The 27,412-nt window shown below is 46.3% G+C and overlaps 1 protein-coding gene across 1 annotated transcript in view; it reads left to right on the forward strand.

Moving 5' to 3' along the window:
• ERG (ETS transcription factor ERG) overlaps positions 1-27,412 on the forward strand; it is a 103,289-nt gene that overhangs the window by 45,388 nt on the left and 30,489 nt on the right. Inside the window, exons 2-3 of the mRNA XM_044253102.1 lie at positions 1,391-1,608; positions 17,743-17,805. Coding sequence (XP_044109037.1) covers positions 1,391-1,608; positions 17,743-17,805 — 281 coding nt within the window. The remainder of the gene's footprint in view (positions 1-1,390; positions 1,609-17,742; positions 17,806-27,412) is intronic.

Genomic DNA, 27,412 nt, shown 5'->3' on the forward strand with positions numbered 1-27,412 from the left:
AAAAATTTTTTTTTTCGTTCCTTGTGTCTGGTTCTGGCTGGCTGGCTGGCACAACCTGTCCTTCTGCATGTTTTGTGTTACTGTTTCAACAGCCAGTGTCTCAAGTGTTCCACACTGTGATTCGAGGGATTTTTAAGAAGTTGGGGGTGGTGGGGTGTTACGTACCCACAGGCACCTGGCCCCCACTCTGGGCGCCAGAGCCGGGTTTGTGCATTGTGGTTCTTCCTACTCACGGATTCCTAGAGCCGTGCATCTGACAATGAAGTTCACGCACTTGTGAAGTTAGTCCTTGGCTGGGTGGGGGACCGAGTAGCAGAGGACATACTGGGTTCAGACAGGTGGTCTGTGAAGTGGCATGTGTTTCCTAAGGATCCTGCTACTAAGGATGCTAGAGGACTAAAATAAAAATGAGCTTTCAGACGGATTTTTTTTTTTTTTCCTGTGATAGAGACCAAAATTGGGTCATCTTATGGTTCTTCGGCTACACTGGACGATCATTCAAGTCACTGAGATTTCCGAATCTGATTTGCCTTTGCTGATTTGGCCATAGAATATGTACTTGTAGCCATGAGCTAGTCACTTGTGGGACTTCAAGCCCCAGAAGAATTATGACCCAACAAGGAGGAATCCCTGTTTTCTTTTCACCCCATCATGCGAAGGACCAAAGATATGAACAGAAAATAAAGGAGAAGAAGAGCTAGTCAGGGATCCAGATATTTTAAACATCCTGGTATTTGGAGGCATCTGGATCATTCACAGCTTTCTTTTCTTTTTTTTTTTTTTTCTTTTTTTCTGGTTCATTTACCATCCAGATGTTCGCCATCATGGAAGCACTGCTTGAAACTCTGTTTCAGCTAATAACTTCGAAGTGGAAAAATTCTTATCTTTGTACGTTTGTCCTCTGGGGCTCCACGTCCCCTTACTCTTTTCTAAGTGTGTCTTCTTTAAAATCGCCTGGGCATGTGGCAATTTTGCCAGATGCTTAGGTGTTACCCGTCCCATTTCTTTTTTTAATCTCCGTGACCATTCTGTACACTGTCTGCTTGAATTATAGATTGCATTTGTCAAATAATGACACATGCAATTGGATGTCTTCTAAGACCTTTGAAATTCAACTTCCTTGAGTTGAGATTAAAGTGGGTATTATCTACGCTGCTGCAGTCAAACTGGGGATGCTCTGAGACCCGCAGGAAAGTTTTCCTGGGCTGGCCGGTTGCAACAGTTAGAGAAAAGAAAACTAGCTACTTTTTTCTTCTCAGACGTAGACCTGGATACCATGAAAGTTCCCTAACCTGTGGCCCCCGGTTAGAAATGACTCTAAAGTCAACATCTCTTTGAACCATGACTGTCCTTCGGCGTGTCCTGAATGTGTGTTTCTTTGGGCATTCAGGAAGCATTATCGGTTGTGAGCGAGGACCAGTCTTTGTTTGAGTGTGCCTACGGGACGCCACACCTGGCTAAGACGGACATGACCGCATCCTCCTCCGGCGACTATGGACAGACATCCAAGATGAGCCCACGTGTCCCTCAGCAGGACTGGCTGTCTCAACCCCCAGCCAGGGTCACCATCAAGATGGAATGTAACCCTAACCAGGTGAACGGCTCAAGGTAAGGAGGCCCCTGGCTCCTGTTCTCCCGGACTTCAGTTTTCCCTATCCCTTGAGAAGGCCAAATGGAAATTAGTTACGCTCCTCCAAAGACAGTTTCAGAAAGCGAGGCCATGGAACGGTAACATGGGGCGATGCTGAGAAAATGTGTTCTCCAGTGGTTTGCATTGTGGATAGAGGTTGTAAAACCGGTAGTATATTTACGGAGAACTCTCTTTGAAGATGTGGTATTCAATTCTGTTTCCCAGGCACGAGGGCTCTGTGGGAGGGGGGCCGTGACCACATATGGCAGAATTCATCTCTGAGGTTTTTATTGCCTGGAAAATAATGCTGTCTTGTATTTTTATGGAGGGAGAGTGTCCGCTAGTGGCCAGGCAGTGCAGCCTAAGTCCAAACCATATGACTTGGCTAATGAATCGACTTCATGTGGCTGCCGTCCCCTCCATCCCTCCCTCCTCTGTCCCCTTCATTTAACACACCACGCTGTTTCTTCTCGTCTTTTTTTATGCTTAAAACCCTGCTCTGATGGCGTGCCTAAGTATTAACTTTCCTGCGTTTGTCAAGATACCGCCGCTGTCACCCAGAGTGTGTTATCAAATGTGGAATAGTCCTTGACACTCGAAAGCATTTCGTCAGCTATAGGTTTGAAAAGTAAAGTTGATTTCAATTATGATATAATATTCCAGATATTCAGAAAGAATATAAAATCTCAGGACCAAAAAAAAAAAAAAAAAAAGGATGTCTGTCTTTTTTTTTTTTTTTTTTAAGATGTATTTATTCATTTTAGAGAGAGAGAGAGAAAGGAATCCTGAGCAGGGCGTGGAGGAGGGGAAAAAGGAAAGAGAGAATCTCAAGTTAACTCCCCCCTGAGAGCAGAGCCCAAGGTGGAGCTCAATCCCAGGACCCTGAGATCATGACCTGAGCCAAAATCAGAAGTCGGATGCATAATCGACAGAGCCACCCGGGCGCCTCAGGATAATGTCTTTTAGATGTTGCACAGTCTGATGTGGGAGTCTTATGAAGCGCTCGCTCTTGCTAATGCCGAATTAGGCACAACGCCCTTTTATAGCTAGTGAACTGTCAGTCTTGCAAGCAGCCCTGGGAGGAATGCTCCTCTCCATTCGATGGAAGAGGAAACTGAGGCTCAGGAATTTTCTGGCTAACTCGAGATCACAGCTTAAAGCCACTGGGTTCCAACCAGGGGTGTTTGACTCCACCCCCCAGTGTATTTTCCACTCTGTTTCAACTCTAATAGGCCCCTTTTGCTACATACGTATCTAATGCTAAATGTGCTTTCTGTAACTGTCATGTTTTATAAGCTCCGAAAACCATTGCGTCAACTTGCAGTTGATGAAGGTGACAAGTCACAGTCCCTTAGTGGGGATGTTGAGGTGAGGCTGACGTGCCAAACAGGGAGGCGGCAGATGTCAGGGCCTTCCCCAGCCCCGAGAAGCGAAGCCTGTGCCCTCGCTGCATCTGGCCGCTCTGGGAAACGGCAGTGGTACCTTTGGTGTCGAATCTTGCTACAACGCGCGTCCTTTTAAATGGGATTCAAGCCGAGGCAGGCCAGCAAGGCAGTACTTCCCAGAGTCCTGAGAGGGTGGAAGGACCTCGGTAGAAAATGCTGTCCAAGGGTCTAGAATAGCCGAGTCCTGGCCAGTTGATGGTTTCATGTCCATATTTCACAGGTAAATCTGTGCATCCCATAGAACGTTTCCACGGCTTGTTAACTGGTCATCGCGCTGTGAGCTAGTTGCAGGGAATACATCTGTGTGTGTGTGTGTGTGTGTGTGTGTGTGTTAGGGGGACCTTGCGTGTGGGAGAGAGCGGGAGAGAACACTTTGGACAAAGGGCGCTGAGGTGATTTCCACTGGGCCATGAGCAGAGTGAGCTGGACCCCAGCCCTTGTTTCCAGAGGCCGGCCTCCCACCAGCTCTAGGAACTGCTAACCTGCACCTACCAGCCTCAGAGGGAGACGGAGCAAGGAGATGAGGAAAGAAAACCTTCTCCTGTTTCCATGTGGCTCTTCCTGAATCTAATAGGACATGTAAATAGGAGAAGATTCCTGTCTTGCAGGGGAAGTGGACACCATTTCCTTTGAGGTGGGCTTGTGCTTCCCCTCGGGATGGGAACATTGAGCCTGGCCTACGAGCTGGGTCCCCAAGAAGGATGGGGCTCCCAGGAAGCTTCTCCCACATTCCTCAGCCTGACTGATGGGGACAGGCCCATTGGTGGTTCCTCTCAGGTGCAGAGGTGGGTCTCTCTCCTGGGAAATGTGATCATTTTTGGAGGAACTGATGAGTTTTCTTGTGAGGAAACAATGGAAACTTTGCTGCCTTTCTCTCTTAGGCCCTTCCCAAATCCTAGGATTGTTCCAAATGTTCCCATCACAGGAGTTTTAAAGAGAGTCCCAGATTTTGAAGAAGACCATGATTGTTCTGGTGGTGGACACTGAGGGAAGTCAGCCTCGTAATCCTGGTCTTCCTCCCCGATCCACGGTGGTATGTTTGGCAGGTGCCTTCCATGAAGAGAGCATGGCTGATTCCATCTACCTTTGATCAAGAGCCATATGTTTCCTTGAGGGAAAATGGCAGATCTGGTGTGAAATGGGGAGGGAGGGGCTCCAGAAACCCCGAGGCTTTGTAGAGTTTAGCTCTGATCCAGAGGTCAGCTGGTCACCAGTGTCATCGTTACCCATCCCCAAAATCCAGGAGGTGACATCCATGGATCCTCTCGGTAGTAGAGACAAATGTGCTGCCCAGTCTTGCCAGAGCTCCATGTGTCTGCTGGAGTTGTATGGGCCTGGCCTGGTGCATTGAGTTCCGGAGAAACAATGGATAGTCTAACGCTTGTTTTAAGGAATTGGCTCTTTCAGTTTTATGGACTGTCACATCTGAGATCTGCAAGGTAGGCTGGTAGGCTGAAAACTGAGGCAGAAATTGAGGCTACAGTCTTTCTCTTCCTTAGGCAGAACTCAGTGTTTGCTCTTTAGACCTTCAGCGGATTGGATGAGGCCCACCCACCTTACTAAGGATGATTGCATTTATTTAATGTCAGTGGGTGATAGACATTAACAGCATCTGTGCAATATCCTCACAGCAATGCCTTGGTTAGTGTTGGATTAGTCACTGGGTGTGATGCCTTGGCCAGGTGGACACAGGAAATTTGGCCATACCTGGTGCTCCCAGACATTGTGCAGGTCAGTGGTTGGTAGAGCCATTCCTTTCGGACCTCCAAACCAAGTTTCCCCTGGGTTAATCATTTCCTTGTCACTAAGGGACTCAGCCTGGCTGGATGGGAAGTCGTAGAGGGGGTGGTACATCCGATCCGTGGTTCACTGGGATCTAGCAGAATACCGAGAGGTGGGTGGCCAGGCTGAGTCTGCTCTTCAGAGCACAGCAGGCTGCCTGAAGGGCATGGGGGAAGAGAATACTCAAAATCCATCAGTGTAGCTAAGGCTTGTTCCCTCTAGAGGCCCGACTAGCAGATAGAAGATGGCTATGGCTCAGACCTGCAGGGTTTGCTGGCTCACTGCGTGATACTTACACACATCAGTTCCAGCTCCAGACAAGAGGCCCTGGACTTGCATTCACTCTGCTTTCATTCTGGAGACCTTGACTGGGCACCTGACTGCATCAGCCCTACCTGAATTGTCAGGGGCAGAGGCAGAGTCATGGAGACAGAGGTCCTATCCTGCAGGCTTTGTGGCAGAGACACTGTGGGGGAAGGCATGAGCCCCAGGGACAAGGGTGTAACACTCCATCTCCCAGCATCTTTGCAGAGACAGCTGCCACCTTCCCACCAGCTCTCCTGACCCAGAAGCCTCGGGCCAGGTGTACCATGGAGTTAGAGACAGAAGCAAGAAGAGAGGGCTACCTCCTGGCCCCCAGCTCAGCAGCCTCTTCTAACTGTCCTTGCTGAGAGCTTCCATGTGGTAGACTTTTATGCGGCACATACACCTCTTAGAGTCAAGTTCAAGGAGAATTCACCCAAGTAAAAAACTGGGATTTGGTTGCAATACGTGAGCTGTTCCCTTTGCAGCCCCTCGTTGCTCTTCCTCACTGCAAAGATCCCCCAGGACAGGAGCACCCAGTAGCTTGGGTCTTGTCAAGACCCAAGTCTTGAACCTGACCCAGCTCCTTCTGCATAGAGTACCACATTCTCTGCATAGAGAATGGACCTGTCTGTCCCTATCTATCCAATACCTGTAGGAGGAAAAGACCAAGTGCTTTGGGAGGAGGGAGGAACTTCATTCTTCTCCGAACTATGGAATTCTGCAAAACCTCAGCCCTTATGTGCTCACAAGCTCCTGAAATGAAATACAAGTGATGAAATGAGATCTGTTGCCGTTATAATAGCGCTCTATAAAAAATAATAAAAGGAAAACAAGAGAGAAAGGAACCACTGCTTTGTGAGCCAACAGGGAAGTAATTGCGGGTTTGGCTTGGCTGCTGCTGTACCAGAGCACACGGTTCTTGCGGACATTAATCTCTTTGGATGCTGTGTAGACACAGGACATCATTTCCCAGCCTCAGTAGTCCAAGAACACCCCACCTTCCCCCTTCCTTCACTCCAGCCTTACGTGCTAGAAGCCCCCACGTGTTCACACAGCAGAGAAGCGTCCGTGCACAGTCAGAGGGCCCTGCGGGTGGGGGGAGGGGGCTCGCTGCTCACCTGGCCTCTAAGTGAGTCCCCTGCTGATGGCCTTCATTTGCTGTGAGGTTGCTAAGCTGAAACAACTGTAGACAGGAAAGACAGGCTAAGAAATCTCACATACACACACACACACACACACACACACACACACACACGCACACATGCACACACACGTGTCCACAACAAAATTGCCTTTCATGAGCAGGCAAGTAGCACTGTATGCAGAACAGCTGTTTTAGAGGATCTAAGTGTCTCTGACTCAGAGTGAGCTGGATCTCAGGCATGATGCATGGGGTATCTCCTGCATCCTTCCACAGGCAATGAAAATCCCATGCAGGCCCACCTGGAATTTCATCACAGCTGGAACATAGCGAATCTGCATGCCATGCTGTGGATCTTGCCCCAGCTCCGTTCCCAGACCACCTGGGTTCATTAACTTCTCACCTGAGGCAGTTAGGGGCGGGTTCCCCGGCTTGGGGACTCTCCAAGTCAAGCCCCAGGATCCGCAGCTTCAGCACCAGCTGGGAGCTGTTAGGCGGGCAGATCCTTGGGGCTGACCCACACCTGCTGAATCAGACAAGACTCTGGGATGGAGCCCAGCACTCTGTGTTCTAATGAGCCCTCTGGGGATTCCCATGCTCACGGGACTGAGAACCACTGCTCTGTTGCAGGGTCCAGGGAGATGAAAACTGAGTGGCCCGGAGAGTGGAGGGTCTGGGAGAAAACAACGTGCGGAGGACGGTCTGCTCCCTGGCCGAGGAGTGCCTCCCTCACCTCACACCGTAGCGGGGTTTTGCCTGGCTGACCCTTGCGGGGGAAGACTGGGTCTCACCCCTCTATGTGGTCTGGGAAGAAGTTTTGCTGGATGGGTAATTCCAGCCTAGCACCAGGTAGCAAGGGCTTTTAACATAGTATTTAATAAGCGTGCCACCTGCGGTTTAGTAACGATGACAGAAAATGAAGTCACATGATTGGTCCATCTTGGCCTCAGACCTATTGGTTATGCATGTAGCCATTCATCCATCCAACAAGTATTCATTGAGTGCCTACTGTGTACAGTCCCTATTGTATGTACTTGACATAGAGTTATAAAACTCACAAAAATTCTGCCCTGCTCTATTCACTTTCTGGTGGGGAAGATGGCCACTGATTCAGATAATTAATTAAAATACAGAGCCGATTAGATCATGGTAAATGTGAAGGAGAAAAATAAAGCCAGAAAGGGGGTAGCTGCTGTAGGTAGGATGGCCTGAGAGCATTACCTCTAAGAAAACGACATTTGAGTAAAGTGCCAAAGGTAGTAAGGGAGAATGCCCCCTGGTTAAAAAGCAGACTATTCCAGGAAAAAAGTAGTAGTAAATGCAAAGGCCCTGATGTCAGCCTGAAGCATTAGGGGACAACTGTGACTGACATTTAGTGACCAAAGGCACAAACAGGCACTGAGGTAAAGTGACTGTGGGCTTCACTCTGAGTGAGGAGGGGACCGTCGGGGGGGCTGCAGGCGAAGTTGGGGTTTGATGTTATTTGGATTTAGCAGGGCCTCCCTGACTCCTGTGTTGAAGCTGAAACCTGTGAGGAGGCCTCTGCAGGAATTAGGGTAAGGGATGCTAGGGCCTGGGTGAGCGTGGTAGGGCCGGCACGTGAGGGAGAGGTGATGGCATTCTGGATGTATTTCGAAGGTAGAACTGATGCGCTTTGCTGATGGGTCAGACTACGCAGTGAGAAAGAGGGAAGTGAGGATGAACCCAGGGTTTTGGGACATACCCCAAATGAGGTATGGACAACCCACACTGTGAATCCTCCTGAGTTAGAGCCTGGGCCCCTCTAAGTAGCCGTCTATGTGTTGGGGCCATGCACTGAGTGCCCGTAAACACCAGGCCAAAAGGGAGGGGCTCTTGCCTCCTTGCCTGAGTTCAGTGGATCTTAATTCATGAAACTGGCAGTTGCCGACCACAGTGACTGCGCCTCAGGAGACATTTGGCAGTGTCTGCAGACATTACTGATTGCCACGACCGGAGGGTGTTCCTGGGAATCATGGCTGGAGGCCAGAGACGCTGCTCAGCATCGCACAGCATACCAGAGAGGATCCCTCTTCTTCCACCTCTAAAAGAATGGTCTGGCCCCGCATGTCAATAGCGTCAAAACTGAGAAAACCTGCCAAACATTAACATTTAACTGGTGTTTGCATCGTGCACTGTGTTAGCTGCTATGAAGACAGGTGACGAGAAGCTCGTGGGGGAGCCTGGGTGGCTCAGTGGGTTAAAGCCTCTGCCTTCGGCTCAGGTCATGGTCTCAGGGTCCTGGGATCGAGCCCCACATTGGGCTCCCTGCTTAGCGGGGAGCCTGCTTCCCCTCCCCCTCGGCCTGCCTCTCTGCCCACTTGTGATCTCTGTCTGTCCAATAAATAAATAAAATCTTTAAACAAAAAAAGAGAGAGAGAAGCTCATGATCCATCAAAGGTGAGGAAGCTCCTGTGGGATCGAGTGACAAGTCCAGAACCGAGGGATGTTTAAGGCCCAGCCGTAGCAGGTGTCAGGGTGTGGCCCAGTCCTCCTGGGCAGGAAGGAAAGTGTCCAAGACAGCAGCATTCATCAATATCTCCACATCGCACCGTGATTTATTCATAGATTTTAATACACAGTACGTCTTCCAATTTCTTCACTAAATCTATGAAATGGCATTATGATTCTACCCTTTTTCCCCAATGAAAACCATTGAGTTTCCAAACGTTTTCATAACTTGCTCATGTCCACCTGTCACAGGCCTTGGACACCAGGCCTGGCTCCTCTCCCCTGCCTCTGGCTGCTTCCTTCAGCTGCAGAGCACAGCTTCCTCCACGGGACAGACGAGCTCACCCTGCTTTCACTTGTCTCAGAGGCATGACATCCAAACCCTGACCATTTTGACTTCTTACGGATAGTACACATTTAAAAACCATTTACTTGCCCCTCATTTGAATCTGTCACAGCCGGTCAGTGTACCTGCCCTCGCCTTCACGTTACCTTTGTCAGATGTCTCCAAATAAAACTGCTTGTTAAAAACTGTCAGCACGATGAAGGGACTTGCCGTCCAAGCCTATCGGTGGCTCTCAGTAAATACACGCTGGGGTGACATTAAGAATAAAAAAGTTCTCAGGGTTAGGATGGGGATGGTTCCGGGCCCTGCGTGTCGTCTGTGTTGAGCTGTGCCCAGCAGCTCCCTACAGAAGGGACTATCGGCTGAAGATCTTTTGATGCCACCTTCCCTCATTTTATGTGCAACACTCAATATTTTATACTTGAACATGGTTTTCTTGGACTCTTCTCTCTCCGTGCCTTTCTACTTTGACTCTGGAGATTTGACTTAATGTGTATTTTCCTACAATTTCTATAAGGCTTCATGTATCATGTCAGGACAGTGAAATCCACAGCGACAATCGCATTTGCTCCTTTCTGCCTCAGCATTCTGAATCAGACTGGCATACAAGATGCTTCCTAATTAAGCTCGGCCATCTTCCAAGGTGTGGGTGGCACAGTGCTGGAGACTTGCAAGCTAGTGAATTTTCCGAACGGTGATAGTGAGGTCAGTTAGTAATAGCTTGTCCTACTCATAACAGACCTTGAATCTTTACAGATGTCGGTTCATTGGGCTGCAAAAATGAGACACAGACTGAGAGCCTTACTCAGAGAAGAGTCAGGAGGGAGACAAAGACTCTGCCCCTGCTTCTCTATCTGGGGCAGACCTCTCCTCAACCCCTTTCCTCTGCAGCCACTCGTCACTGTCTTTGCCATCTCTTGGGATGTCAAGTGGATGGGTGCCATTTTGGAAAGCAAGAGAGCCTGAGAGTCCGGCTCCCCATTATGACACATGGGAATCCCATGGGCTCACTGTGGGTATTGGCAGAGAGACATGGGGCCCACTCTGGCATTTTCAATCTTGAACATGAAATCATTTTGGTCAACCAGAATTTACATAGCCTGTTATGAAAATAAAAAAACTGAAGCACCTTGGTGGCTATTGGGGTTAAATCTTTCCTCTCTGAGAAATGAAAGTGTTTTAAGTGAAGAAGAAAAAAAAAAAAAAAAGACAACTCCCAAGGTAGAAAATATGCCACATTTCATCCTGAGCATGCAACTAGAGATCTTACTCTATAGAATATTTTATTTCCAAATGATGAATCCCAAAAGGATGCAATTCTCCCCATATTTGAAGATCTCGCCAATACCCATTTTCAGCTGTAAAAAGAAATTAAAAACTTCAATAAGGAAACTCAGGGAAACTTCAGACCCCTTTCAGGGACAAAGAACTAACTGTTGGTGTGTTGGTGGTGACTTTTAATTAACCGAGTCTTCAGCTGCTCTGGAGAAGGGGAAGGGGACCGGACTGGAGGGAAGAGACTGGGATTCCAGGTGTAAGAGAGCGTATTTAGTAAGGGTAAAAATAACACACAGCTGCGAAGACAAACATCTACAGTTTCAGTCTGAGCAGGGAGCCCTCCATGAATCACTGCTGAGCCCCACCCGCTGCTCAGGCCATGGGGTCTGAAGCAGCTTTTCCACTGCTTCTGATTCAGAAATAAAACAGACCCACAAATTACCCCGGCACTCTCCAGACAATCCCCTCCTTGTCTGGGGTCCTGAAAATACCTTTTGTGGTGACTTACCTCAATTCACGCTATGAAACTCGATTAGGAGTTTGTTCGGTCGATTAGGTCTAAGTATGTGCTTTTAGGGTTCTTAGGAAGAAAACCACCTGAGAAGGTGGTTTTTGGTTTGAGACAGGCAGGGAATGCGTGCCCGGGCCAGCCTCCCACGGAGGGCCCTCTCTCGGAACTGGCCTCTTTGGGTCAGTTTTAGGGCAGAGCCGCCAGAGAAAACCTTCATATTTCTCTTAAGAAGCTTCATCACCCAATAAACTAAAAAGAACATTCGGGAGATGGTGACATTCTAGTAAAAGGTGATGAACTGAAGACTGCCTGAGAGTAAGGTCAGCTTGCTTATCCACATAACAGCTGGGAGGATGGAGAATGTGATCTTCAAGGGCAAACGTAGGTCAACTCAGGGAGAGGGGCTTCCTTCACTCAAATGCAGACACCAGGAGAACAGGGATGCCGGGGTATCCCTAGCACCTGGGGCAAGGCCTGCAGACTTGCACCATAAATACTGGTTAAAGGAGTGAATGAATCGAGAAGACCCATGGCTGGGGAGAATCTAGGGAGTGTGGGTTTATCCAAAGGAGCTATGGCCCAACAAAGGGCTTAGGCTGCACATAGCCAGTGAGGATTTGTATTTGGGGAAGATCAATCTGGAAGTAAAGCCCGTGGTGGAGAACAAGGCAGTGACAGTCGTCTCCTAAGGGCAAAAGGAATTCAGGGATAAGAAGAAGGATGGGTCTTGAAAAAAATAGATAGATTCTATTTTATAGAATAGATAAAATAGGTAGATTGTGGGTTTGTCTCTATCCACTTCTAGAAGTATACTGATGTTCCAGATTTGATTTTGACTTGCCTTGGACTTTTTCTAAGGCCCCAATTAACAGTGAGTGGAGGCTAAGTGTTGTGAAGTAAGGGAGAATCACAGAGTTAATGGGGCTAGTGAGCTCAGGGTTGTCGCCTAGGGCTGTGTTTGGTGACATTCTTGGATAAATGAGGTCCATTCACACAGCACAAATGACAGCGCAGGGCTGAGGCTCCATTCTGGCCAAGCTAATGCCCACATCTGTGCCATTCATTGTGGGCTCTTTCCATGATGGAATCTCCCCTGCTGTAAGTAGTCTCTGATGGGAGAAAACCAATGTCAGATGCCACATTTATTTTGTTTTTCAAAAACAAAGGCCCGACTTTAATTTCCCAGTACATTTTCACAGGTGCATTACCCTTTTTAAAAATAAGGCATTATGTATAGCAACAGCTAAATGAAGCTTTTGTCTCTGGCTGCGTTCCATTTGACCTTAAAACCTTAGACCCACTCTTTTCCCGATGAGCCAGCTTCTGTGCTGGTTGTTTCTCAGTTCTTGGGGCCACATTCTGGATCAGATTCCTTCCTGCTGTGCCTCTCAGCATGGCGACCTCTCATTGGATTTCCTGCCATGCTCACCAGTGTAAGCCCATCGTCTCTGCAGAGACCTCAAGGAAGTCTTGTAGGGGGAGCACTTGATATTCAACTGGAAATTGAGATAATCAACATTTTTTAAAAAACTAGACTAATCAAAATTCATACATACGTCCACATCAACACACCATCTTTGGCTTCTCCCTGGAGACCTTGCCTTTGTTTGCATGTGGCCGCTCCTGAACAGCTCACATCTGTGAATCTCCCCATAACTGCCTTCGGGGCCACTCCCAGGATATCCTTCTGAAAATACTCAACAGTAACGAAACGGAGTTTTCTGAGGGTCTGTTCAGTTATGTCTCCCATCCAGGAGACATAACTTACAGATCACATAGGGCCTTACTATGTGAGGTCCTAGAGTATGGTGGCAAAGTACTTGGATTCAGGACCCCAACAGCCTAGGTTCAAATCAAGTATGGTCTATAAATATTTGTCTGCAGTGCCTTTAGCATTCTCGGAGGTCAATATGAGTTTAAAACACAGAAATAGAAGATTGTGGAAACTGGCATCTATAGCCTTCCCTCTCTCAAGATCTCTCTCTTTCCATTATTTTCATTATTCTTGATATCCCTTCCCTGATCTCCTGGGTTGGCCAATTCTTTGCAGAGTGTCAAGAAATGGCAAGTTTGGAGGACTAGCTGAACATGTGTAGTCTCTTGATTTCTGTAACCAAAGCAGCAGAGATCTGTGTGCTTGGAGTACTCTGTTTTGTTACCAGCCCCCCCCCTGCTGCTGTGTGGAATGCTCTGGATCTGTGGTCAGATCTTGGGAAGGCTATTGCTTGCTATATCACCCAGTTCTCTTCAGGAGAAGCCATGAGAGAAACCTCTGCTTCTGTGGAATAATGGAAACCACATCAATTAATCCCCTGGATTTAACCATATTAGACACCTCCTGTGAAGTGGAGTATTTGTCTGAAGTATTTGTCCTTTGTGACTGGCTTATGTCACTCAGCATAATATCCTCAAGCTTCGTGCACCCTCAGAAATTGCAGGATTTCCGTCTTTTAGAGAAGACTTGCATTCCACTGTTGTATACATCACATTTTCTTTGTCCATTCACCCACGGTGGACAGTTACATTGTTTCTGCACCTTGACCATTGTGAATAGTGCTGTAATGAACGTAGGAGTGCAAGTATCTCTTTGAGATTTGGATTTCCATTCTTTCAGATAAATACGTGTAAATGAGATCGCTGGGTCATATGGTTATCTTTTCTAAAGACTTTCAAGGAACCTCCACTCTCTGTCCCATTGCAGCCATGCCATTTTGCAGCCGCACCAACAGCGTGCAAGGGCTCCAGTTTCTCTACATCCTAGCCAACATTTATTATTTTTTGGTTTTTGTGCTAGCCATCCTGACAGGTGTGGGGTGATCTCTCATTATAATTTTGCTTTGCATAATAATTTCTGTATGCCCCCAAAAGAAAGAGTCATTGAGAGAGATAACCTGAGTGATACTTATTTGCAAAAAAAAAAATTCATCCCCCCCAAAATAAGAAACATTTCGCATTCACCAAATTAATTGCCCATTTAACAAGCATCTAATGAATTACTTTAGAAACTTTCTCAGAAACTGCTGGAAAACATATGCCAGTACTAAGAATACAATATTAAAAGGGATGCACTTTGCTATGTGCATTTCAAAAACACTGCATTGAAGGCCCAAATCCTTATCACGGTGGAGTACAGACCACATGACCCTCTCTCCCAGGCAGGGCTTGCTGCTGGTGGAATACCAACCAGACTGTTCCTGGGAAGCTTCTCCCTGCTGACTTGCAAACCTCAGAATGCCCAGCGTCTGTGCAGCTGCAGGGCGTAAGCCAGGAGGCGGATTTCCACAGCCTGGGGCTTTCCTCATCACACCTGGGCCACGAACTGAACATCTTTTTATTGGGAGACTTTTAAATAGACACTTGTTTTCTGAATCATGTTAAGTTTTGTGTGTGTGTGTGTGTGTGTGTGTGTGTTTCTTAAATAAATTGGTGTCTAAATAGATGCCTCAGGAAAATAAAAAAAAAATTTTTTTTCTACTCCAGGAATTGTCTCTACCTTTTGCTTAGGTTTTTTTTTTTAGACATGTCCTGGTGTGTCCCACACCCGGGTAATGAATGGGGGCTACAACAATGTCCTGGGTTAGAAATGGTGTGGGTGCCTGGGGGGCTTAATCGGTGAAGCATCTGCATTCGGCTTGGGTCATGATCTCAGGGTCCCGGGATGGAGTCCCGCTTCGGGCTCCCTGTTCAGTGGGGAGTCTGCTTCTCCCTCTCTCTCTCTGATGCTCCCTCTGTTTGTGCAACTCTCTGTCAAATAACATCTTCAAAAAAAAAAAAGCAATCGTGCATGTGGGACAATGCATGCCTTAAGCCAGAGTAACACGTGGGCAGGGAAGTCTCGATACCTTTCTGAAATTAAGCCCTATTTTACCTTGGAAGGACAGCATCTTCCCTTTCCTTGGTGGAGGGGCTCTGTGCAGGGGCTAGAAGCATGGACAGGTGAGGCTATCCAGCTTCAAGTCTTAGTTCTTACCCCTCCTGGCTCTGGGGTCTGAACAAGCCCCTTCTCTTTTGTGTACTTGGTTTATACCTCCAAAAAATAGAGATGGTGCCCACTCTTGCTGTCTCAGGCTGTGGAAGGAACGATAATGGTTTGGCTCTCAGGACAGGTCCCACCTGAGATTTTGCTCCTCACTGGGCTGTTAAAATTCCCAAGAGAATAAACAAGGGGACATAGCTGAGAAGCGAGAACATCACACCGGGGCCCCTGGGCCTTGATTACCTGCTTGGGACTAGCATGTCGGAAGCCTGTGGGGTGACACTCTCCCTTCTCTGGGACTGGAGTTCCCTTAGAGTTTTTACAAAAACTACTTGACATGATCAAGAACACAGTTCCGTTCTATCTTCCTCCGAAGCTAAAACAGAGTACGATGTTCTGAAGGAGAAGCTTTTGAAAATTGGGTCTGGAGAGGGGGGGAATGTGGCCTTTTTTTTTTTTTAAATAATGAAAGCTGAATGGGAAGGCTAACCTGTCTTGCTGGAGAACAGAGGATTTATGGTGCCTGGTATACAGCAGGCACTCAAAGTGGTCTGAACGGATGAGCAGAGGAAGGAATCTACAGTGCTCACCTAGACTTTTCCGTTGTAGCTGGAGTCATGTTCATCTGCTGAGCAGCATCTAAAGCGTTTTCCTGAAAGAACCGAATCTTTTAGACTCTGTCCTCTAGTCCCTAGTAACTCCTCTCCTTGAGGCAAATAGAGCGAAACACGCACCCTCCACTCAACGGATGGAATTTTCCAAAGGGACAGGAAACGAAGTCTCAAGTGAAGACATTCCAGTTGTGATATTAGGATGGCACTTCTAGAGATAAGTGTTTGAAGCCAGGAAAAGTAGCATCAGCAGGAAATAATGCATGTGTAGGCCACAGTGGAAATATAGAGAATCCACACCATGGGAACTCAGACTGTTTTTGTTTTTAAATTTCCTTCATGTTAGCACAGCTGTGGGGATGCCATGAAGCAGGACCATGTATTTCCAGGCCTGTGGGAAGGCCCTCATCCTCTGACCCTGACCACGATTTTCTCCCATAGACTTACCTGCTCCTTCCTCCACTTCAGCCCTAAACTCCCTCCATCAGGACCAGGCACATGTGCAAGCGAAGCTGGGAAGAAACCTTGATTTTTCGGAGTTCTGAAGATGCTGAATGAACTCTTCCCAGGGCACTGCCCCTCAGGCTGACCTTTCTGTCCACATCTTTGGCTCTCAAATGAACTTCTCCATCCCACCCCAGCCCCATCCCACCCAAGAGTGCTCTTTTGCCTCCAGTGGTTTTGGTCTTCTCAAATTTGAAGGTCAGGCCCATGCCAGGCCCATAGTTTCATGATTCCACCAGTTGGCTGCAGAGCTCCAGCTAGTGAGGTGTGGTAAAGTTGAAGAAAAGCTCCTTGGAGTGGAGCCCACAACCTCAAGGCCTTAGACACTGGGAGGGAAATCCAATATCCAACGACAATTTGGAGATTCCCAAAAGCATGAAAGTCCTCTGTTGGGTAGAACCTGAGAGGCAATTGCCAGAAATCCACCTTAGAAGATGTAACCCGATTGTCAAAGCCCCTCAGATACAGTGATCTTGAGTTGACGATCTGTGGGTTCACCTTCTAATCAGCATCGATGTATTTTCCTGTTTTCTGGTTAAGCTGGATTTTCTATTTGGGGTTTCCCTATTAAATATTTCATCATATCTTATAGCCTTCAAATCTCACTAACTAGATTTATTTCTAGAAAAAAAAAAAAGGCAGGTTTGTCTTTATTCAGATGACTGTGACTGCCTTAGTAACAGCAGCTCTGTGAACAGTTCCCGGTTGCCATCCTGACCCCCTTCTGCATGCTCAGAGCTGGCTTCGCACCCATCTCAGCCTCAGGGCTGCTGAGTCCTATCTCCCAGCTCCTCCCAGGGCACCAGGCCTGCTTCCTTTTCTGCTTTGCCTGCCCGCACCTCAGCTGGGGACACAGCAAGCCTTCAAAGCTCCCAAGATTGGCTGTAGGGATTTGAAATTGGACACAAGGATTTCGTTCTGAGGTTTGCAAGAGGGATGTCATTCTAGGATAAGCCTGGCAGAGCATCTTCCAAGCTGGGGTCGCCTCCGAGCATCTGTGTACCCAGCCTGTTTCAAGTCACAGAGAGAGGGCAATGGCAGTTCGCTCTTCCCTGCAAGTGTTTCCAAACAGCTGTCACCAAGGGAGTTTTGACATGACAGTTTCAGAAGGAGCTGGTTTAAGAAACAGAAGCCAGGTGTTAGCTCTACTTCCCCTGTGCCCGCCCCGTCTTTCCACCAAGCACGGGCACCATATTAACACAGCTCCAGCTGCCAGAACAAAACAACGCAGCCTGCGGGGGGCTTATCCAACAGGAACTAATTAATTTATTTCTCACAGGTCTGGAGGCGGGAAGTCAAGACCAACGTGCTGGCAGGGTTGGGGCCTGAGGAGAGCTCTCTCCTTGGGCTGTGGACGGCCACCTTCATGGTATATCCTCAGAGGCAGAGACAGAGAGGGAGAGTCCTCTGGTCTCTTTTGCTTCTTGTAAGGACACTAATCCCATCATAGGGGCCCTCATCTTCATGACCTCAGGGGGACCCTCCTTGCCTCCCAAAGGCCTCACTTCCAAATACCATTACATTGGGTGTCAGGGCTTGAAGAAAAGAGTTCTTGGTGGGGGGGGGGACACGGTCATTCAGTCTGGAGCAGACACCATATGTGCCTCTGACAGCTCTGTCCTCCTCCTTCATCAGCCTCCCCACCTTGTCCTTCCTTGCTTCTCTCTGCGTATCACAAGAAGCCTGGGAGGCAGGCTTTTTGGTGGCAGCAATAATGGAAGTATTTATCGTGTTCCCCTTCAGGAACTCCCCGGATGAATGCAGCATGGCAAAAGGCGGGAAATGCCCTTTCTCTGAGATTATTTGGTGTTAGGTATTTTTTTTTTAATGAAGTGTTAGTCTTACTAGATGGTAAACTTTTGAAAAGAAAACCTTATCTGGCAAAATAAAAAGCTGGGAGCAGTGTATTGCTTGTTCGCAAAGTCAAAATTCCAGCTATCCCTGGACTACAATGCAGATTCCGAGAACCGGAGTAATTCTTTGCCGCAGAGGTAATTCTAAACTCCAACCAAAGCAATAGCTCTGAATTTGAGGAGAATGCCGGGAACTTACTTGTTGAGCAAAAACTGAAGAGAAATAGGAGAAATGGCTTACATATAGCTCCTCAGAGAAAATATGCCACATAAACCCCAAAATACCAGGACCACAGTGACAACTTCGTGAGTCCTTAGTTGATGTCAGGATTTTGGTAAGCAGTTTAGAGACACCATCTCAGGAAATCTTGGGAAATAAGAATCCCTATCATGATTTCCCTGATAAAGAAAATGGAGTTCCCAGAGGTCAACTAACTTTTCCCAGGGCCTACCATTAATAAGAGATACAGTTAGAGTTCAGAAAGGCCTTCCTGGTGACTTTGTTCTCTTCCTGGAGGGGCTGGATTCAGTCCTGATTCCTGATACAGCCCCTGTGGGCTCCCCTCTGTCACTCCTTGTGGCCAGCCATCTGGTCACCTTCTGGCTCTGCCTCAGGGGCCTGAACATACTGTCCCTTCAGCCTGAAACCCCTGATTCAGGGTAGTTCCATCCTTCATCAGGGCTTGGTGCAAATGTCTCCTCAGAGAGGACTTTCCTGAGCACCCTCCCCCATCCCGCCCACCTAGAGCCATTCATGAATCCACCCATGAACCTCAGCCCCCACCTACCTTGTTTGTCTTTACAGTGTTCCCTCTCATCTGTCATTATACTGCACATCCTTGTGACCGTTTGCTTCCTCCCTCTATACAACCTCAGCCCCACAAAGGCCCAACGTTCTTGGCCAAGCATAGGGCCTGACATGCAGGAGGTACTCAAAGAGCATTAACTGAGGGGGGATTGGATGAAAGGATACCTGTGTGTGTGTGTGTGTGTGTGTGTGTGTGTGAGGTTTGCGCAAACTTGACTAAGCCTTGCTCCAGGGGTCACCCAAATTCATCTGTGCAAAGTGTGATGGTGAGCGGGCTCCAATCCCCTCCATGGTGTGATTCCCATCCCGCTGCCCCTTAGTCTGTGCTCAATCACATTCATGGACTTCTGTCACCTTCCACATAGATCACAGTGCACGGAGAATGTGGCTGAACATCCGGCTTGGGCTCATGGCCTGAGTGTTATTGCAGGATTGTCACTGGCAGGGTGGGGGTAGGTGGTGGTCTTCAGTAAACTGCATGGAGGTGATTTGGTGTGGTTGATATGAAGGGCATTGCTCTTGGGGTTCTCTCTCGAGGCATTTTGTGAGACTTTTACTGAGGACAGCAAAGGTGAAGGCTCATGTGCACCTGATGACAGGGACAAAACAGGTTTTGATGTTGACTGAAAGGCAGTTGATTTTCATGTGGAAGCCCTGTATTTGGTTTGTCACCACAGCTGAGCTACTTACCAGAAACCTGTGACTTGCTTCTGGGTCATAGAACAGAAGGTACTTCCTACTGATGGGGAAAAATATGGAGCAAGTGTCCGAGGCACGCGCCCTGGCTGTGTGGTTCCTGAAAAAAGGCTGAGGGAGCATGGGTGTTCCTGGGGAGGAATGGAGGAGAGGGATGCTGTTACCTCAGATGCTGTATGGATACGAGCAGGTTGAGGTAGGAACCCAAAGGGTGCCCACCCATACCTGTCTCTCCCTTAGCCTTGTTTCTTAAGAGTGTCATTTCTGCAGTTCAGACAAAACAATGTTTTTCATTCTTTAAGACAGGAGAACCAGTCTGAGGAGAGTCTTGTCTTTGTTCCTCATAGAATCACAGACCCTGGAGGTAATGCGTGGTGACCCTCACCCTGTTTACTCCTGAGGTCATATTTCTCTCCTGTGGTCAATGTGCTTTGAAGTCATCAGTATCATTTCCAACAGGGACAGACTTGAGGCTTTCTACCTTAAGTAAAATGTTGAGAAAACAGGAGAGATATTTATATCTCAGTTTAATCAAGTCAGAGCTTCCGCCATTCCTGATATTGTACAGTAGGTGCTCATTAAACATCAGTTGGGTGGGTGGAACGGTGGTCATGCAGATTGGCTCACACTTAAGGTTTTGTGTAAAGGCTGGTTTCATCCCCTGAAGAAAGTTCTCTTTCAGCTGTTCCCTCCTTTGGTTGCTTCACGCCCATGCAGGCAGTTAGTCAGTTAATAGTGTTTGTAAGAGAGTTGGCTGTGGCTGGTTTTGCAAGTTGTGACTCTTTCAGTTATTGGCCAAGCTTACGTGTGTGTGCTCAGAGGCACACAGATGAACACACACCACACACCCACCCATCCACCCACACCCATCCACCCACCTGCCACACACACACACACACACACACACACACACACAGCTATTATGTGCACAATTCACATAATTCCCCAATGGGGCCATGAGATTGCAAGCCCTGGGGGCAGCTCTGTCAGCTGCTGGATCTGTACCTTTAGCCCTAGCTCCAAGACCCAGGACCCAGCTACCTCCTGCAGGCACATCTTGGCCAGAGAGTACTCTGCACACACAGATGGAATTCTCCAAACCTGGTTCTACCTGGCCCATAGAGTTCCTACTAGTTAAACACATCAATGGACACTCAGAAGTGCTAATCATAAAGAGAGCTGAAAAAATTATTTATGTCTAAGCATCTGCTTTTAAAATGCAGACCTTTAAATCTTGCACAGTTGCAAAAGGTGGGTGTCATTTGGCTCCAGGGCTTCAGCAGGCAGTGAGAAGGGGATGCCTCATTCAGTACATGATTAAGCATTCATAGGATCAAAAGGAAAATAATATGGGAAAGATGGCCCATTTATGCCTTCTGAGTCTGGAGGAAAATGTATTCTTCGGTTTGTTGTAGAAGAGGAGCAGGGAAGTCATGAGAAAAACATTCAATCAGTGAGAACAGTGGACTTTCCAGAAAGCCCTGGCTTATGCCTATTGTCCTGGAAAAATTGTAGATTATGCCTCCCCCTCTCAAAGTTCACTGGTTGGCCAACAAATCACATTTGTACTTTTTTATTTACCTATCTATTTGGTATACATCTGTATGTCTAAGTCTACATCTCATGGGATTGAGATTTTCCTGACATGGTTGTAGATCAGAATGTCATTAAGTGGAATCAGTTTTACAAGACGTGTGGCCTGGTGAAATGGCATTTTGTTGGTTGGCTCAACTGGACTTGGTTGTCGACTGAAAAATGTTTCTCCATATATGATCAGAACCACTTGCATCAGGGGAGACTTGTGATTTGAAAGGGCACACTTCCAATCCAATCTTAATCTGGATGTGGGGAGGGTCAAGGATCCCACATCGCTGACACACTTTCCAGGTGATTCCATGCATACTATGGCTTGAGATGCTCTATTCTAAATAGAAGGCACCAAATAAATTTTACATGAATATACCTTATCCGTTTTTACCAATGCAAGCAGGGTTACTTTTAGAAGTGGGAGTGGCCAGGAAGATAGGAACTAACCAACAATTTCACATTGATGTCCCAAATAATTTCAAAAATGAAGAGTCACCCATTTGGTGGGAAGGAATTTTGTCTTCCTAAAACTTCTCCTTGAGGATGTATTTTTGAGACCTATCATTGGTAGCACACTAATGTAACATGATGTGACAAATATACTCAAATAAAAAAGAAAAATAAAATAAAATCAATAGAATAGAATAGAATAAGATAAAATAAAATAAAATAAAATATGCAGAGACCATGCATCAAGGCATCCACAGGAAAATCCAGGACAGTTAAAGGCATAGAAGGCAGTGTGAGAATGGCTCCCCAGGCTCCATTCTGACAGTCTGGACTAAGCAAAGTATGAGGCCCGTAGGCACTGGGCTGCATTCCTATCAACAGCCAAGACGACTTGGGCACGTTGTAAGCATCTGACTTCCGGGTGTTCCGACATCTGCCTCACATCAATCTGTGAACAGAGATCACTGTTGAGAGACAGATGGTCTCCACTGCACTGTGGGGCTGGTATTCTGAAGCACCTCGGTTTCACAACATCTCATGAAGCATGTGCCATCAGGGATGCTGTCCCTCTGGTACCAGCTGTAGCTCTGGCGGTCCCTGTAGCTTTTTCCGTATTAACAATGCTCTTGGTGATGTGCTAACCAACAGGGCTAACAAAGAGGAAGGCATAGTCTTCAACCACTTTTTGTAAAAGTTGCAAAATGCTGACCAAAATGCAATAGGACATCGGGTTTTAGCAGCTTACATCATTTTGAAAGATTTTTTTTTCTTTGCTCTGTTTTTATTCCCTAAAATGGGTGCAAAAGTGTTGGGCTTTTCAAATGTTTCTACTTTTTTTCCCTCTTTTTAAAAAATTTAAATTCAGTTAATTAACATATAGTGTATTTTTAGTTTCAGAGGTAATTGAATGATTCTTCAGTCAAACATTTCTACTTTTATTTTCTAAATATCCACCTTGAGCATGAGCGGTCCTGGCAATCAGAAGTCTCAGAGATAAAGAGTTCCCACACTCGCTTGTTTGCTTCATTCATTCACTTACTCACTCATTCACTCATTCATTCATTCATTCATTCACTGAGTGTTACTGTGTTTCAGTCACCAGCAATAAAAGTTCTTATATGATTTAAGACACCCTATTCCTACTCCCACAACACCCATGGCTGGAATTCCTGGTATTGCGTCTTCTTCAGACCCTCCTCACTGGGTCCCTTCACAATTGATGAGCAACTCAGTGAAGACTTGCTACTCTTAGGCCCATCACAGAGGAATTACCCAGAGCTGGTCAGAAATAGATTAGACCCATCCACATGAAGTCAGTAGCTCCTGACCGAAGAGTGTGAGATTAAGAGCTCAAATGACTGATTCAGACAATGTTTCAAAATATCGGATGCAGTAGATGACAATAAACATGCCAGGTCAAGAGATACTTCCTTGGTACCATTTGTGATACGATTCCCAAATACTTTTGCACCTGCCGCCATTTCTCTCTGCCACATCCTGCCCACCCCCTGCCCTCAGCCCTCTTTTCTCTGCTCAAAAATCTTTCTTCAGGGCAAACTCCCCTGTCTAGGAAGCCAACCTTGATTTTTTGGCAACATAATTGCTTCTCATAAGACATCTTACCAATTCTTTTATTACCATGCTTTATTTCATTTCACATTATATTCTAGAATACATTCCATTCTTACTTAAATACACATATACTATTTAGTCCCATGGAGAATTTGAGATGCCTTGTGAACTAGACTACTGATAAACATGCGAACCAAACTACTGATCAAAAAGAAATTAGGAATCAGTCCTGAAGAAATTAAAAATATTAATGGAAAACCAAAATCACATGAGAGAAGAATGCAGCCATTTTGGCCACATTTGACCACAAGCTTGGCCAAGATATTGTAGCCATGCTTCCAGTATGGCTGTTAGCTTCCTGGCAGCCAAAATAAAAAGTCATGTGGGGACATAATCCTTGTTTTTGCAAGGAAGTTTCACGGGGAAGGTGATGTTTTCCTCAATTCTGAACCTTACATGTAGGATCCCTGGACTTTACCTTGGGGTCCACCGATGCTGTAGAGATGACCGTCATTCTGCCATGATTATAGAGCTCCATTTCACCAGTGTGTTTCTTGTGAATATCCTTTATAAACAGGGTGAATTACATTAGAGAACGGCTTTATGCAGACAGAGGCCATATCCCCAATGTGAGTCTTTCCTGGTTTGGCTTACTGTAAAGTCAAGATTTTGAGTTCTTGGAGTGACACAAGGCTCATATGGCCTTCTCATGATTCTACCTAAATATCTCCAAGCTGGGCTTTGACAGCAGATGAACAACAAGTGATAGAAGAATATACTTACTGCCCAAGCTCAGATGGTAAACCTATTATGTTTGAATCTTTATTAGAGTTAGTTATTTATGAACCATCTATTCTATTAGGTTGCAAGTTGGAGATTATGTCTTTTGAATTCTTAATCACCAGACGAGGCAGCAGGAAGCTGTGGCCTGTGTGCAGAGGTCAGTCAACATGCACTTACTGAGTTAATGGTAATCCAGATTTAGTTAGCAAGAATCATGGAGTCACAGGAGTTGGAGGTACGAGACTCTTGATGATCTTAGTTCAATTCTGTATTAGTCAGCATTCTTCAGAGAAACAGAACCAATCTCTATATCTCTCTTTCCCCATTTATTTATATATTATGAGGAATTAGCCCATGTGATTATGGAGGCTGAGAAGTCCCACAGCCCACAGTCTGCTGTCTACAAACTGGGAACCCAAGACAGCCAATGGTGTAGATTTCAGTCTGAGTCTTAAAGCGTGAAAGCCAGAGACCTGAACACAGGAGATGGATGTCCCAGCTCAGAAGCCAGGCAAAGGGAGAAAATCCTTCCCTTCTTTCTCCACTTTTTTTTTTCCCCCATTCAGGTCCCTGGGGGGTTAGTTGATGTCACCCGCCCACACAGGGCAGGGCAGACTGCTCTACTCAGTTGTCCAATTCAAATGCTGATTTCTTTTGGAAACACCCGTACAGACACACACAGAAATAACGTTTAACTAAATGTCTGGACGTCCTATGACCCAGTCAGGCTGACATAGTAAACCATCACAAACCTCTTCTTTTACACATGAGAACATGGAGCCCTCAAAGGAAGGGACACACCTCTCCCAGGGGTGCTTGCACAGGTAGGTAAGACCAGAGCATGAGCTCATGTCTACCTACAGAACTTGTTGGTAAGACAACATGTCTTCATTTTACTTCATTCCACCACTAAACGCTCCCAAGCACCTCTCCCACTATGTCTGCATCATGGAGTGTGCTTCTGTAAGCTTCTGTTTAAATTGCTTCTGTGCACCAAATCAAGCAACCAGACAACAAACCAGCTAAAGCTGAAATCCTAAAGTCAAAATGAATTACATTCCTAAGCGATAAGCTGAATAGTGATTGAGGAACGTGCCCTGGGGTTTTATGTGTGACTGAAGCCAAAAACACAGAAAGATTGTAGAGTTTCCATCTGTTGAGCGCACACTGTTGTCAGGTACTGGGCCATCCACTTTATAGAAAAAGTATTATCTCATTGAAATCCCACAAGCACCTTATGGTGTAGATATTATTTATTATTCTTACTTTATGGATAAAGAAACTAAAACTAGAGAAGCCAAGATCATGGCTCAGGATGTTCCAGCCTATAATTTAGGAAATCCAGGATTCGAGCCCAGTTCTGTCTGACTCCAGCGTCTGAGTTCTTGTTCCTGTGCTACCCTATCAAAATTACCCAGGGAGAAATAGAAGGACACAGAATAATGGGAAGCGGTTGTTAAATTGTTCAGAGATTTTGAAATGGGCTTTTCAAAGGAGATGAGAGGAAGAAAGAAAGACAGACTAGAAAAGATGTTCAAAATAGAGTATCGTGTTGCTCAGCACGTAAATTTACATTTTGGGATGTGATTGAAAATGGCTTAGATTTAGCTTGAGTGGCTGGATGGATGTTAATGAATATAGAAAAAAATTAGATCGATGAATTGGTTCAGTTTATTTCATGTTTAAGTTACCCATGGGACACCCACCCACAAGGCAGTCTGGGGTCCATGTAGAGCTTAGGGTTAAGAGTCATCTATCAGGGACGCCTGGGTGGCTCAGTGGGTTAAGCCGCTGCCTTCAGCTCGGGTCATGATCTCAGGGTCCTGGGATCGAGTCCCGCATCGAGCTCTCTGCTCGGCAGGGAGCCTGCTTCCCTCTCTCTCTCTCTCTCTCTGCCTGCCTCTCTGTCTACTTGTGATCTCTCTCTGTCAAATTAAAAAAAAAAAAAAAAGAGTCATTTATCAGGGGTTACCACACCTGGATCCCAAACTCTGCCATCTTCTAGCTCTGGGATCTGGAAAGTCATTTAATTTTGGTGTTCTTTGGCCTGCAGCTGCACCAAAATAAGGAGGATGGTAATGCTTACCTTGTATGACACTGTACAGATTAAATAAGAAAATACATGTGAAGTGCATAAACAATGCCAAGGACATAGTAAGACCTTCAAAAACTATAGCTTTTCTTTTCACATTCCGGTCAAGCATTTGGGAGAAATCCCTAGACTCAAAGAGGGAGATCTGTAGACATATGCATATGGTGTGGGTTGAATTGTGGCCCCACAAAAAGGTACATTGAAGTCTTAACTCCTAGTGCTTGAGGACTTGACTTCATTTGGAAATAAAGTTTTTTTAGAGTGCATCAAGTCAAGATGAGGTCATGAGGATGCATCTAATAAAATGAGTGGTGTCCTTATAAAAAGGGAAACTTTGGACACAGACACAGAGAAAGGAAAAAGGTCTTCTAATAATGGAGGCAGAGACTGAACTGGTGCAGTTGTAGGCCAAGGAGTACCAAGGATGGCTGACCACCACCAGAAGGGAGAGGAGTCAAGGGAAGGATTCTACCCACAGCCCTGGAAGGATCAGGGCTCCGCTGAGGCTTGCTCTCAGATTGCTGACCTCCACAAGCCTCAGACAACCTATTTCTGTTGTTTTAAGTCATTTAGCTTGTGGTATGCTGTTACGGCCATGCTTGGAAACTAATATGGTATGCGTGTTATAACTAGTCACGAGTGTAGACAGGAAGTCCAGGGAGATCTATGGAGTGAGGAACATGGACAAAACTCCGAGGACACCAACATCTAAAGAGGTGCAAAGAGAAGCCAAGCAGGGAGAAACTTTAAAGTGGGACAGGTCATTGCATGTAAGGCATCATGAGCATAAGCTGTGTTGTCATGGTACAACCAAGGAGATGCACCAGGGGGAAGAAATGAAGGAAAATAAAATCCAAACGCTAGATAATCCGCTCTAGAAGAGTTGAGAATGACTCCATCTAGTGAAATAGTTTGGTATGTCGCAATGTCAAAAATGTGTTTAGATCCCAGCAAAAATAATTTAATCATGTATTTTTTTAATAGAATACTTAAATTGTTGAATCTCAAGCAGGCTGAGGACAGGCATATTTTCTTGCAATGTCTGTCTCTTTTGTAGGGTATTGCATGACTAATATGTACAATTAATTTTTTGACAGTTGATTAAGTAATAAGTGCATGAAACAGAGCATCGCATGAGCTTGGTTGACCACATGCACTGGAAATGAGGAAGTTTTAAAATAAATAGGTAAAAAATATGCTGAGAAGACTCTTGGTCCTAGTAAAATGTTGAGCTTAAAAGGAACTTAAGGCATCCCTCTTGCAGAGCCCCTGGAAATGTAGCATGGAGTCTAACACCCTTTGATATGTCTAGCTGTGGGAAGAAAGTTAGTGAGTTCCTTTGTCACTCAAAACAAGGGAGGAACTGAGAACAGAGTATATTCTCCCTCCTGTTGTCTCCTCCTTGTCACAGGTGGCATGGATGGGGGGGATACTAGTGTCTATAATACACAGATTTGGGTTTTAAAGGGGAAAGAGATGAGGTCTTGATCTTGCACAAAGCATGGAGTTGGACCTGATCTCTTCCTATGCACACATGCACATAACTGTGTTTCTCACAGCAACTCCAGGCTG

Source organism: Neovison vison, chromosome 6 (assembly GCF_020171115.1).
Source record: "Neovison vison isolate M4711 chromosome 6, ASM_NN_V1, whole genome shotgun sequence".
NCBI classification, from domain to species: domain Eukaryota; kingdom Metazoa; phylum Chordata; class Mammalia; order Carnivora; family Mustelidae; genus Neogale; species Neogale vison.